The sequence below is a fragment of the Lipotes vexillifer genome, unplaced genomic scaffold (assembly GCF_000442215.2).
Source record: "Lipotes vexillifer unplaced genomic scaffold, Lipotes_vexillifer_v1.1 scaffold436, whole genome shotgun sequence".
In the NCBI taxonomy this organism is placed as follows: Eukaryota; Metazoa; Chordata; class Mammalia; order Artiodactyla; family Lipotidae; genus Lipotes; species Lipotes vexillifer.
In genome coordinates this window covers 44,901-58,158 of record NW_006796005.1, presented here as the reverse complement: position 1 = coordinate 58,158, position 13,258 = coordinate 44,901, and the positions used below count along the sequence as shown (strand labels likewise).

The 13,258-nt window shown below is 41.4% G+C and overlaps 1 protein-coding gene across 4 annotated transcripts in view; it reads left to right on the top strand.

The window, feature by feature from the left end:
- The window catches only part of DLC1 (DLC1 Rho GTPase activating protein), a 427,792-nt gene that overhangs the window by 388,413 nt on the left and 26,121 nt on the right, over window positions 1–13,258 (top strand). For 3 of the 4 annotated variants that reach the window (XM_007468094.1, XM_007468095.1, XM_007468096.1), the window contains one exon: window positions 12,811–12,882. In XM_007468094.1, the coding sequence (XP_007468156.1) occupies window positions 12,811–12,882 (72 nt within the window). Of the gene's footprint in view, window positions 1–10,801; window positions 10,831–12,808; window positions 12,883–13,258 lie in introns of those variants that run through there. The other variant, XM_007468097.1, reaches the window with a different exon arrangement.

Genomic DNA, 13,258 nt, shown 5'->3' with positions numbered 1-13,258 from the left:
AAAAAAAGCAAAGAAAAAAAAAAAAAAAAAAAAAAGACCCTGAAGGTTCCAGACAATACTTGACCCACCCTAGCATTCACCCTGTACAACCAGAGGACTTGCAAAAGTAAAAATAACTTCAGATGTTTCCCCTTCCTCCCTGGACATTGCCAAATCGCTAAAGACCGAATTCTCAGTGCTTTAGAACATTATAGCACAAGCTGGCCCATGGTGCATCTGTCAGGGAGGCTCACGTCATGCCAAGCCTGTTGAAATTATAAAGCAGACCCGGGGAGAAGGGTGATTTTCATTTTTAAAGTTGGCTTAGTCTAATGCTTAGAATTATATGAGTTAGAATCCAGTGGAGGAGAGAGAATTTAATTTCTAAACTTAGTCATTTCTCTTGAGTTTCTCTGAGTGCTCATTTTAGCTGGGTTTACCTCTAAGATGCTTACTTTGGCATTGGGGGCTACAACACAAAGGAGTAATCTATGCAGCGTTCAAGACATCAAAAATTGTCCTCGTTGCTGGTGGTCAGGGGGAACTTATACTCAACCATAAAGTGTAAATATCCAGCACTGTGTCCTAAAAAGCACAGTCCCAAGTGCCTATTTTCCATGGCTGTGAAATTAGGAGGAAAATGCTTTTCTGCAGTGGATTTTCACAACTGTCTGTGTATCTGATTGTGTAGCCATTGTGTAGGGAGGAGTTCCGGGACTTGAGGGTAATTCTTACTCTTTTAAGAAGGACAGTGCTGTAGGGTTAAAATATGTTTTACAGGAATGGATGGCTGGAGTGAGTACAATCAGTGGTGTTTTCTTGTCTCCTCAAATTAGTCAGAAATCTCATTAATGTAAAAGGGGTAAGATTCCCAGATGAGAAAGGCTCTTCCTGTCTGTTTGTACTTTTCCTTGTGGGAGCCTGTGTTGTTGTTAAGGATTATCATGATCAATGATAAGTAGGGTGTAGTCCTGCTGGGGCTTCTTTAATTAGGTCTACTGTGTCTTAACATTTTTTTCACTAGCTGTTCCCTTCTTGCCATCATAATTAACAATGGGTAGGAAGAAAGTCTTGAGTTTTTAGCCTATATGTATATACATAGATAGATAGATAGATACACACACATATATATATATTTTTTATAGTCTCATAAACGATAGTCATCCTTCTCTAGTGTGGATACTCCTTTTTAATTTTTATTAAAAATCCACAGACTTTTGACAGAATAGTAATAACATTATAGAAGCTAAAATTTATCGTGAAGTTTGCTTTCATTGTCACATGTAATCTTCACGGGAACCTCACAAAGTAGATATAATTATTCCCATTTTACAGATGAGGAAACTGAGGCTCGGGGGAGTTAAATACCTTGCCTGAGATCACCTACTGTACATGATAGCTAGGATTTCATCCAGGTGTGTGTGGCTGTAGATTCCAATTATGGACATATATTTGGCAGGAGTTGATTCAATTGAGGAAACAATATTTGGTGGCCAAGTAGAACCTTGCAATTACTTTGCAGTTTTCTAGGGGGCTTGTGCTGGTAGGTAGAGAGCTGAAATGTTAGGGTCCCAGGTTGACAAATGAGTGGTTTCTGCGTCCTCTCTCAGGGGCCTCATGAATGGAGAACTCGAGCCTCTGTCTTTAATATTTGGGGAAGGGGGTTGGGATACCATTTTCTAGCCCCTATTAACTGTACTGAACAGTGCTTTCTTCAGTGAAAGTATTCCAAAATAATATTTCTAAGGGAAAGTTTTCTCCCAGCCGTCACTGAAAACATTTTGAATGGCATCTTGAAAAGGCCTACCTACCAGGAAATAATGTTCTTGGGCACCAAAAGGTAAAATATTATTCCTCACTAAAGTCAAGCCAACACACAATGGGAATCATTCACTCTAATCCTTCATCCTTGTTTTTTAAAATGCTACTACTAGAGTGAGTTTCATAGTGGAAAGTAAGCTTCTTTTCTGTCCACACATACCTCAACTTGATGGCCTTCTCACGTCTTACCCCCTCCCACCTCCAGGAGAAAAATCAAAGGCGAACTGAAGGCTGAGGTCAGTGCGTGGAGTCCTCAGATGCCTTTGACACCTCCCATCCACATTTTGTTCTCTTCCCTGCCCCACCTCTGAGTGTCCTGTGGAGAGGGCTGGAGGCTGCTTCCTGCAGCTCGACAGAAAGGCGCCTTCCTCCTCCTTGTGGGAGTCTCTAGAGGATGTCTGAGGGACAAAAGTTTTCCACACCCTGAGTTTGTAGCATTTCCCAGGCTGCAGCACTTAGGAAGCCAGAGAGGAAGGGACCTGGGAGGTGCAGTCCAGCCTTGCTATGCCCATTGTCACACTCAGGTGACGAAGTAGATAGAGAAGATGCAGAAATTCTGAAATCATCTTCACCTGCCCTCCTGAGTTTGGAGAAATCATCAACTCATAAAAGGACATCTCTTCACAACTCCCCTTTTCAAACTGTGTGGCACCAAAAAGGGATCTTGTATTGTGCTTATGCATTTGTAAAAGTCATTCCATGTGAAATTACAGAACTTTGCAAAGGCAGCCTGGAAAAACATTGCCTCTTCCCTACTGGGGGCAGCTGAGTTGCCTGGACGTTCAATGACTAGTCCAAGGTCATATGTGAGTTGAATGGAACTTCAGACCCCTTCCTGCCCCCATGTGTAAACAAAACAGGGAAACAACAAAATAAGGATCTTAATGTGTTTGTAGGAAAAATGTATGTTATAAAACCAGTAATGTTCTTAAACTAAACAGATGGACCTGAGTCACATTTTGACCAGTAGATTTTGTGTGTTTGGGGGGCTGGGTGTCATGAGCGATTTTGATGAAAATAATTCTTTAGTTCACCTAGAAAACAGTAATACTTATTTTCCTTACACCTTTCGCACAAAACTGAGAAAGTCACATTGAACACAGGCATACGCTGGAGGTATTGCAGGTTCGGTTCCAGACCACAAGAATAAAGCAAGTCACATGAATTTTTTCAGTTTCCCAGTGCGTATAAAAGTGATGTTTATGTTATACTGTAGTCTGCTAAGTGTGCAATAGCATTATATCTAAACATAATGCTGTTTAGCATTTTTCCAACAGCATTTTTTAATGCTGTTGGAAAAGTGGCCCCAATAATAGACTTGATCAACACAGGGTTGCCACAAACCTTCCATTTGTAAAAACTGCGGTATCTACAAAGTACAGTAAAATGAGGCCTGCCTGTAGTGTTTCCTGTTTGAGGTTAGACATAGGAGTGGCTAAAAGCTGCTTGTATTAACCAGTATCAGCCATGTTTTTATTTTCATTGATCTTTGATAAGGCAACTTGATGTTTCATTCAATTCTAGATCTTTTTTCTCTGTCAGGATGCACTGAAATATGAGTGAACAGTTTCTTTAGAATCTCTCACTATTCTCTTTATTCCTAACTTAAGGTTTTTGTAACACTACAATTTGCACAATATTTTATCTCTCCTGTGCTCTAACACTGTAGAACTTAGGGAAGAAGCCAAAGATTGGGGAGGGGTTGTTTAGTAGAATAAGCTTTGCTAACATATGTAAAAGAAAGACTTGATGAGCCTGTCAGTCTTTAATGGTGAAGATAGGGAGGTAGGCGTTATTTTAGGTTTGTGACCAGGTATTTTTGCCTTGAAAAAGAAGTTTAAAAGGAAGTGGATTATATAATCCTAAACCATGTACTTCACTGAATGAAAAAAATGAGGCTCAGAAAAATAAGGCCCTTAAAGTTGGTTTAAGATGGTTTCCTTTCTTGAAGTTATTTTCTTAATCTACCCAATTATCATCTTTAAAGGACTTAGTATTTAAAGAGCTATTTCAAATCACTTTTCTTAGTAATGCATGGTTTGAAATGCATAAGTATTTGATGCAAAATACTAGAAGTGTGTGTGTGTGTATGTGTGTGTAAATGGAAGGTTTTTTTGCCCCACCCCAGATTGAAATGAAGTAGAAAGGTGTGATGATGCAGCATCCATTTCCTTAATAGTTTATTTTCATTTCAGTTTGATTATTTTGTGTTGGGTAGTAAGTGCCAATTTTTGATTCACTGGGAGATGTTTTCTGTTCCTGGAAGTAACTAGATCAGCTCAAGTCTGGAGTGCCTGAAGGCTCCTGGTCATGCCTGGGCTTAAATGAATACAGAGCTGTTTGCCTTTGCAAGGGAAGGGCATATATTTTTTGATATGAGCTACTTGCTTTTTCCCGGTTTGTGTGTTAAAAACTGTGTTTTGCAAACACTTGACCTAAATGATCCCAAAGGGGATTTCAATTCATTTAACTCTGCATTGCTAGAGTGTGGCCTCCTGTGCAGAATCTCAGGTGTAGGTTTGCCTTGTGTGTCCCAAGGTTTCCATTTTTCGAAGCAGAGCCGTTTAAGTTGTCATCACATCATTGGGGGAAATAGGTCCTTTTTTCCCTCTTTATGTTATTTCTAGGAATGTTCTTCACTAGAAAGCAACATATCTGCCTCCAAATCTCAAGCAGGAGGGGAGAAAAAAACTTAAAAAGAGAACTCCCTCAAAACTCCCAGTTCTTACTTGTACTGGAAAATAGTCTAGTGATTTAAAAGTGAGGGTGATCTTTGTAGGCAAGACTGCAGTGTGCAGGAAGTTCTCTAAACAGGAGTGAGGCCTGGGTGGCTCTGGACCTTAAGCAAATGACCTTAAACTTTGGACCAGCTTCCTCATTTGTAAAGAGAAAACATGAAAAGTTCCAAGATGCTTGCCAGCCCCCAATTCACTGGTTTGGTAGATGCCAGGATGGTGCTATTAACTGAAACACAAATGTACAGGATCAATGAACAAAAAGTAAAACTCAAAGTTTTCTATGGGTTGAAGTGTTTTCTTCCTATAAAGACTAATTTTAGTTTGGGGGTTGTAGATATACATATGCAAGAACACCTAGGGTTTTGAGTTCTCTGTAATATGAACATTGGCTTTGTAGGACAAATAAAGAAATTGATCTATTAAGAAGCAAATTAGATACTTCGGCAATAAACCAGTAAATTTACAGAGCTAGAGAACTCGAAGTAGTTACTGTTGATCTAATTTTTTGAAGGGAGAAGGATGTCTCCATGTAGTTGATGATAAAAATCTGGAAAATTAACAGAAGTGGAACCTAGTCTAAAGGTTGTCTTAGAGAGCAAGGGAAAGGGGCATAAAGGAATCCTTAGAGTCAGAAACAGGGAATTTACGAAGCCTATAGCAATCCCACAGTTTACAGATGAGGAAACCGGTCCAGAGAGATTATTTTCTTCAGACTGCTTAACTAAGCAATGGATTCTTTCCTGGACCTATTTTCCTGAGCTGTTACAGGTCATACTTTGCCCCCTTTCTGTGCTGGATTATTAGAAGGAACTTGGGAAACTCGGATGCAAAGCTCTTTTACATCTGAGGAAATAGTGTTGGTTGCTCATTGGGTAACCAGGCTAAGGAGATGCTTATATCTGCTCTGTGGCATAACCCGCTTTCCACTGCATGCTTCCCCCTCCTTTGTTCTCTGTTACAGTAAATTGAGACTACGTACCATTCCTTCACACACACCTGTGTTTTGCCAGCTCTCCGCTTAGCTTGTTCTCTTTTATTCCAAATCTCCTCTCCTGCAATCCAATCTTATATAAAAGATCATGAGGCCTCCTTAAATAAAGGCTGAGCATTAAAATGAGTGCCCAAGCAGCCCCCTCCCTCTCTCCCCCTCCCACCTCTGAATTCATACGTGTCTTTCCTTTGTCACATCACAATCTCCTCTGTACTATACAGAAGTGTTTTAGTTTACTATTTTCTTTCTTTTTTTTCTCCTCTCCTTTCTTCCTTCCTCCCTCCCTCCCTCCCTCCCTCCCTCCCTTCCTTCCTTCCTTCCTCCTTCCTTCCTTCCTTCCTTTCTCTTTAAGAAAAAGCTGTGTGAGAATAGTGTATTTCAAATGGGTTGCCTTGGGAGGTAACAAATAGTATTTTTTAAAATAGAGTGGAAAAATGTAAGACTGCATTACTTATTGTAAGTGTTATTTGGGGAAACTTGTTTCAGTTTTTTATATGCTTATACACACACGTGTGTTTGTATACATGAATGGGTGCATGTATACACATATGCATATATGTGTGTGCCAGGTTACAATGTAAAACGTGTTTCTTATGGTGGATCCTGGTCTGAAAAATTAAGACAACTTCACTAGAAGAAAATCACATTGCAGTTTATTTATTTATGTAATACTTATTTGTCGAGTAACTACTATGTGCGCTACACTGTTGGCAGTGCTTGGGGTATATCAAAGAGTAAAACAGGCAAAGAAACTGGCCTCTTGCGAGTTTGCAGAGGGGTGAGACAAAATAAACACAATAAACGTTTTGGAAGAAGAAAAAATAAAGCAGGAAAGGGGGCATGGGGTGTGTGAGATCAGTAAGGCTGGATCAGTTAGCCGGAGGTAGATGGGGTGACAGAAGGGGTAGAGGAAGGAGCTCGACGGGTGGGCCATCGTTAGACCTCTGGCTCTCACCTGTGAAGTGTGGATTCTTTGGTGCTGCCCAGACAGGGTCCCTTGGGACTTAAATACAGGGATCTCAGAAGAGCCCTTAGGAAACCAGTTCATTCCTAAGTAGAGGATCATCTGACATCGTGCCCTCAACTGTGAATTACCTTTCCCTTTGGCTTCCAGCTTCGGGGCAGGAACCTGTGCCTTTGATTGTCCCTGAGCACAGCTGGCAGCACAGACAGTGGATGTTCAATAAATAAATATTGAGTTAAGGGGGGAAATGAAGGGTGATTGGCTTCACGTAAATGTGTGGCTGTACTAGAATATATCTAAAGGTGGATTGGGGTCAGCTCCTGTGAGGCCAAATGGCCTAGAAACTGAATTAGTATTGACCGGTCTTCCAAAAGCTTCCAAACTGGTTTCTTTCAGAATAGACACAGCAAATGTTTAGAATTTTTTTAGGCTTCTGAGGGTAGGAATGTTGCTAGTGGCTAGTCATAATCTTTGCTGTGATTAGATAACAGAAGAGTTTAATAAATATTAATATATACGTTGTGCTATCTGACTTAGCCCAACCAGGAATTCACTTTACATAGGTAACTCCTGATAACCGGTCTTTGACAGTGTATGTGTTGAACATTTATTTTTATTAATTGCAAAGAGACAGGGGTTTAAGTTGTAGTTTTTTTACTCTGTCTTTGAAGAAAGGGAAATTTTAATGGATTCTTTTCCTTCAAACAAATGTATGTGTGCTTCCAATGCGGGAAAAGCAGTCTTTCAGGATATACACAAATGAATTAAGAAGCTTCTGGTATTTGCACCTCACCATACCGAGGAGGGTGGGGGAGAGGGGTTGATGGGATGCAGAGGGGGAATTTGTTTGCCGCAGGAGAGAGAAGAGATAAAGAACTTGAAGTGTTAAGAGAGGATATGCATCCTGCGAACCCCAAGGAATTCAGGAAGATGGGAGCAGAGCTTGCATTTGGAGACCTTCCAGGAGCGGAATGGCTTGAGCAGAGGCCGAGTTAAGACGGCTGTGGGTCTGCTGAGGAGTCGGGACTGTATTGTATGTGAAAGGCAGTGGAGAGTCATGGAAGAATTCTAAGCAGAGGAGTGACATGATGAATTATGTATTTCATAGAAATCAACCCAGGGCTCAGGAACCCTTTGGACTAGGATAGATTTCTTGGGGGCAGGGGTTATCAGAGAGTTCAGTTGGAAGGCTGTTAGGATAATTGGGGAAGAAAGAGTCTGGGATAAAGGCATGCAAAGAAATGTTGTCTGGTTCAGTGGTTCCCAATCCTGGCTACCTTTACATTTACTTAGGAGCTTTTTAAAAAAGATGTTGTTTGGGCCCTCCCTAGACGGAGAAAATCAGAATACCTGGGAGTGGATAGTGGTGGGTGGTTTTAGAAAGCTCCCCAAGGTGATGCCTACTAGGATCCAAGGCTCAGAGCCACTGAGATCAAGAGTCTGAGGCTGTGGTTTGCTTCTCTGCCCTGTGAAACCCACCTGCCCAGGAAGGTTAGGCTGTTGGTGCCCAGCTGTACGGCAGTCCTGTAAAATTGGCCACCTTAACGGAGGCGAGAGAACTGATCATTTGAAGTAATTACTCCTTCCATTTGAAAGAATTTTTGTGACCAGGGCAGGCATCTTGGTTTAGATCAGAAAGCACTGCCTGCCTTCACACAGTTGACGTGCTTCTCCAGGGCTGTAAGAACATCAACGTTTCCATGGATCTTTGCCCGCAAGTCTGCCATAGTTGGGGGAATCCAAGGAATCTAGAAAATGTTTGAATTTTCTTACATTCCTCCAATTCCTTAGAATTTTATTTAAGAGGTAAAGTCCATGTAGCATTTGCCTTGAGCCCTGATTTCAGGAGCACATTGAAAAGAAGGCAGGAAGCAAGCACGAGGGTTCGCACTGTGAAAGTAGAGCAAAGGGAAGATGGAAGTAATCACATCCTGCTTCGACCCGATTACCATTGCTCAGCCGCTAAGATCAGCGAGTTCAGCGGAATGATGACGCTGTTGGGGAATTTCTGTTTAACTTACTGTTGAGAGGTAAGGGGAAGATAGGGTCATCCCATCATGCCAGGAAGCATGCAAATATGGCCTAATGGTTCCCAAGCCTTACACCAAAGGTGTCCTGAACCTCATTCATCTAATACAACTAATTATTAAAGGTGGTTCCAATAAAAATTTCCTGTTTCCTCCTTCACACATTTGTCTGTTGTTTGCTAAGAGAAGACCCACGTCTAAAAGTGTCATTGTATTTCCACTGTATTTCCAGTTTCTGATGGCACTTCTGCCTGGTGGGGAATGTTTTTTAAAAACCGTGCTGATAGTTTTTCATTCGACCACTGAAGGAAAAGTCACACCCTGAGAACTAGCTAGAGGCCTCCAAAAACAGGCATGGGGAGTTAAAGTGACAGCAGTAATGCAACGTTTACCTGGTTTTGTTTAATATTTTAAGTGTTGTTCACTGTTACATATTTTTTCAGGAAAATCCGGTGTTGCTCATTTCTGCAAGTCTTAGCTCTCCTGTTCACTAGGGCATTTGAATGGAAAGGAAGCTTGTTTTCGAGGAGAGCTGGTTGTTTCTCCACTTGTTTCTTCATCTGCATATTTTGGGGATGATATTCCCAACCCATGTGGGATGATATTCGCAACCCATGTGTTAGGATCAGTAAGAGGAGTCAAGGAATTCATGTGCCTTAAGTACTTAAACTGGGCCTTATGCACAGTCAGCGCTCAAGAAAAGTTAGCCATTGACAGAATTGTCAGGAGGCATCTGGGAAGACTTCCTAGAGGAGGTGGCGCTTAGACTAGGCCTTGAAGGATAATGGGGGGATAGGAGAGAACTTCCAGCCAGGGATGTGTGGGGAGATGAGGAAGGACCAAGTTTACTTTGGCTGGGGTATGGAGGGAGTACAGGGAGCTGAACGATTCGTTTGGATGCCACATGGAGAACCTTGAAAACCTAGGGAGATATTTAGACTTGATTTTCTAAGCAGTGGAGCTCCAGGGAAGTTTTTGCAGGAGAGACAAGATCAAAACTGTAATGCAGGAAGTTTGATGAGGCAGAGTTGGTGGCTGCAGTCTCAGAGAGGAGAGAATTGGAAACTTGGAGTTTCAGTTAGGATAAGAGTCAAAGTTGTGGCCTGGATCCAGGGAACTAGAAGGGGTAAATCCCTACCTGACCTGGATGAAGACATAGGTTCATTTCATGTTAAATAAAATGGAAATGCTGATTTTTTAAAAATCAGTACTTAGATCGTTATCATTTTCACTTGGTAACTGGAAAGGGGTGGGAGTGAAGTCAGTAACTGTCTCATTTATTAAAAAATCAGTGACAGTTGGGCTTCCCTGGTGGAGCAGTGGTTGAGAGTCCGCCTGCCGATGCAGGGGACACGGGTTCGTGTCCCGGTCCGGGAAGATCCCACATGCCGCGGAGCAGCTGGGCCTGTGAGCCATGGCCGCTGAGCCTGCGCATCCGGAGCCTGTGCTGCACAACGGGAGAGGCCACAACAGTAAGAGGCCCGGGTACCCAAAAAAAAAAAAAAAAAAAAATCAGTGACAGCTTTTTACAATTTTTACAATTTTCTAATTCTGATTTCTATAGAAACAGTGGGTTTAAGTTCTCATTTATTATTATGCAGCCTAAGTTTTCATGAATGGACTTTGTTAAATGTAAACTAGATACAGGCTTGTCTGGGTTTCATATCTAAAAGAAAGACATTCTCATCTATATTAGGGAAAGGAAAAGGCAGGTAAAATTACTATCTCTGTAGTTCTTGGAAGTGCTGCTTTTTAGCCACTGTAGACCTTTCATTAAATTATCTGCTGAAGAAGCAAACCTTGGCCTGTTCACATCATTTCTTTCTAACCAAGTGGCCCTAAGAAGAGTGGCTGTTTGAACACAGCCTTTTAGATCGATTTTGGTCATTTGGGGGCATTTCTTTTTGTAGTGGTGGAAAATGAATAAGGATGACAACACAGCAGTAGGCATTTATGTGTTCCTGAAGTCACGTGGGGCCTTAAGGGAGTAATATATGTGAAAACACTTGGTGATTTGTAAAGTATTATATAAATTTAAAGGTTTTTTAGAAGAATAATACCTTATATCTTTCGTGCCTCTTGGCATGAAGCCATTTTAATAAGAAGTCAGGAACGTTCTCTAAATAGGTGGTGATACTGGCTGGAGAATTGTGTCCAGTTAAGGCGTGTGTGTGTGTGTGTGTGTGTGTGTGTGCGCGCGCGCGCACATGCCACATGTGCACTGATCTGTTGTCATATCTGAGTACAGGCCAGAAAGGGTGGACGTTGAGAATTTCTGGCTACTCACCACTTATTAAGTAAAATATTTAGAAAGCGAATACATTTACTTTTTAGCAATCTGTTGTTCGATGTCTAACAATGTGTTCAGTGGAAATAACCTCCAGATAGAAGAAGTGAGATATTTAAAATATTTTTAAAAAACAATTAACTTTTTTTCTTTCCATATCTATCTTTGAGCAAGGGCCATGGGGATAGAGAAAAGAGTAGTTTCCACATCCTTTAAAATAAAATGTTGAGCTTTTATATGTTTTTCCAGCAATGTAGTTCTCTGGAAAATGTTTATTTTATGATTTTACTTAAAGCTTCATTAATTCCTTTCTGAAACAAGGCATGGTTATAAATACGTGAAAAAATGTTAGCGCAGGTAATTCACATTGGACAATTCTATGATTTAGTACACACCTCGAGATTCTTACACATTCATGTCACTCTATCCTTCTTCCCCGAATTCAGTCCTGAATCTTGCGTTTTATGATGCTGCTTTCATCGCCACACTGAAAAGATTCATGAAACTAATAAACCCTGCCGTGTCATTTATTGCTTCTCTGCTGCCATAATTGTTTTTGTTTGGGTATTAACTAACTCATCAGAAGATAGCAGCAGGCTTTTATCTTTGGCACGTTCGTTCAATAAGGACATTCCGGGGCTTCCCTGGTGGCGCAGTGGTTGAGAATCTGCCTGCTAATGCAGGGCACACGGGTTGGAGCCCTGGTCTGGGGGGATCCCACATGCCACAGAGCAACTAGGCCTGCGAGCCACAACTACTGAACCCTGTGCTCCGCAACAAGAGAGGCCGCGATAGTGAGAGGCCCGCGCACCGCGATGAAGAGTGGCCCCCGCTTGCCACAACTAGAGAGAGCCCTCGCACAGAAACGAAGACCCAACACAGCAAAAATAAATAAATTAATAAACTCCTACCCCCAACATCTAAAAAAAAATAAAAATAAAAAAAATAAGGACATTCCTACTTGCTTTAATGAATTTGAGTGTTCTTAATTCTCTTTTCTTTAAAGACCCAAGGAACTCATAAAATAATAGTTTAAAAAATGCTCTGAAATTATAAAGTTACTAGACATACTTCTCTATGATGGACTGTCAACCTCCTATCTGGCTCAGAGGAGAGATGCATAATGAAGATTTGTATCTGGAATAAATTAAGCAATGTTGAGACATTTATAAATGAGTGAATAGCCTTACATACCTTAAGTACTCTAATGGTCTGAGGAAGGTGGGAAGAGGGTTGAAAGAATATTCTTTGTGCAAACTGAGAAACTAATGACTGTGCCGACCTCCTCTGTGAGTCAGTTTTAACGGGATTGTAAATAAGTGCTTGAGTGAATTTGAACGCAGGTGTGTCAGTTGCTCTTGGCCTTTCTGTTTATCAATACTATCTACAAGATGTTAATCACGGGGAAGTAGAAGCCAAGATTGTGGGGTTTATTGACTTAATGCCCTCCAGGGCCCCTGACCGCCCAGCCCTCTCTTACTGCCTGATGCACCCGAAGGCACACCTTCACAGCCCCTGGGCAGTTACACGCATCCCATTGTGTGGCAGAAGCTCAGTCCCTTTGGTCAAGTTAGTGCTCTTCCAGGGTGTCAGATGTACTTGGTGGCCTTTTATTGACGTGAAAAGTAAAGCAAGTTAGTCCATCTAGGCCTAAAATTAATAATTATTTAATCCTTCTTCAACTTTCTCATTAAGCCCTATTTTCTTAATCATTTATAACCAGAACACAGAAGCAGCACAGAGTAACTTACTGCTGGGACTCCATTTTTGTTTTTGGTTTTTTAAAGGAAAGATGGATAATTACATGTTTTTTTTAAGTCTGAAAAGATGCACAAAAATCGAAACCATTTGAATAAGTGGATTTTCTTTTTCGCTTTTCGCTTATCCCTTTTCAACAGATGTCGTCTTTTGCTTATATAACAAAACCAGAGTTTATTAAGGAAGAAGAAGTACGCTGAGTTACACGTGACTAACATGTTTGTCTGTCCTCTGTTCTATTCTAGAAATTGAAGCCAAAGAAGCTTGTGATTGGCTACGGGCGGCAGGATTCCCCCAGTACGCCCAGTTGTATGAAGGTGAGCCGGGAATGCCATTCTTTTTTAATGGGCAAAATCATATCCTTGGTTCATGATTATAATTCTTTTATAAGCTTTGCACTTTTTTTTTTAATTTTATTTTTAAATTTTTGGCTGCATTGGGTCTTCGTTGCTGTGCGCAGGCTTCCTCTAGTTGTGGCGAGCGGGGACTACTCTTCATCGCGGTGCACGGGCTTCTCATTGCGGTGGCTTCTCGTTGTGGAGCACAGGCTCTAGGCGAGTGGGCTTCAGTAGTTGCAGCACGCGGGCTCAGTAGTTGTGACACACGGACTTAGTTGCTCCGCGGCATGTGGAATCTTCTTGGACCAGGGCTCGAACCCGTGTTCCCTGCATTGGCAGGCGGATTTTTAACCAC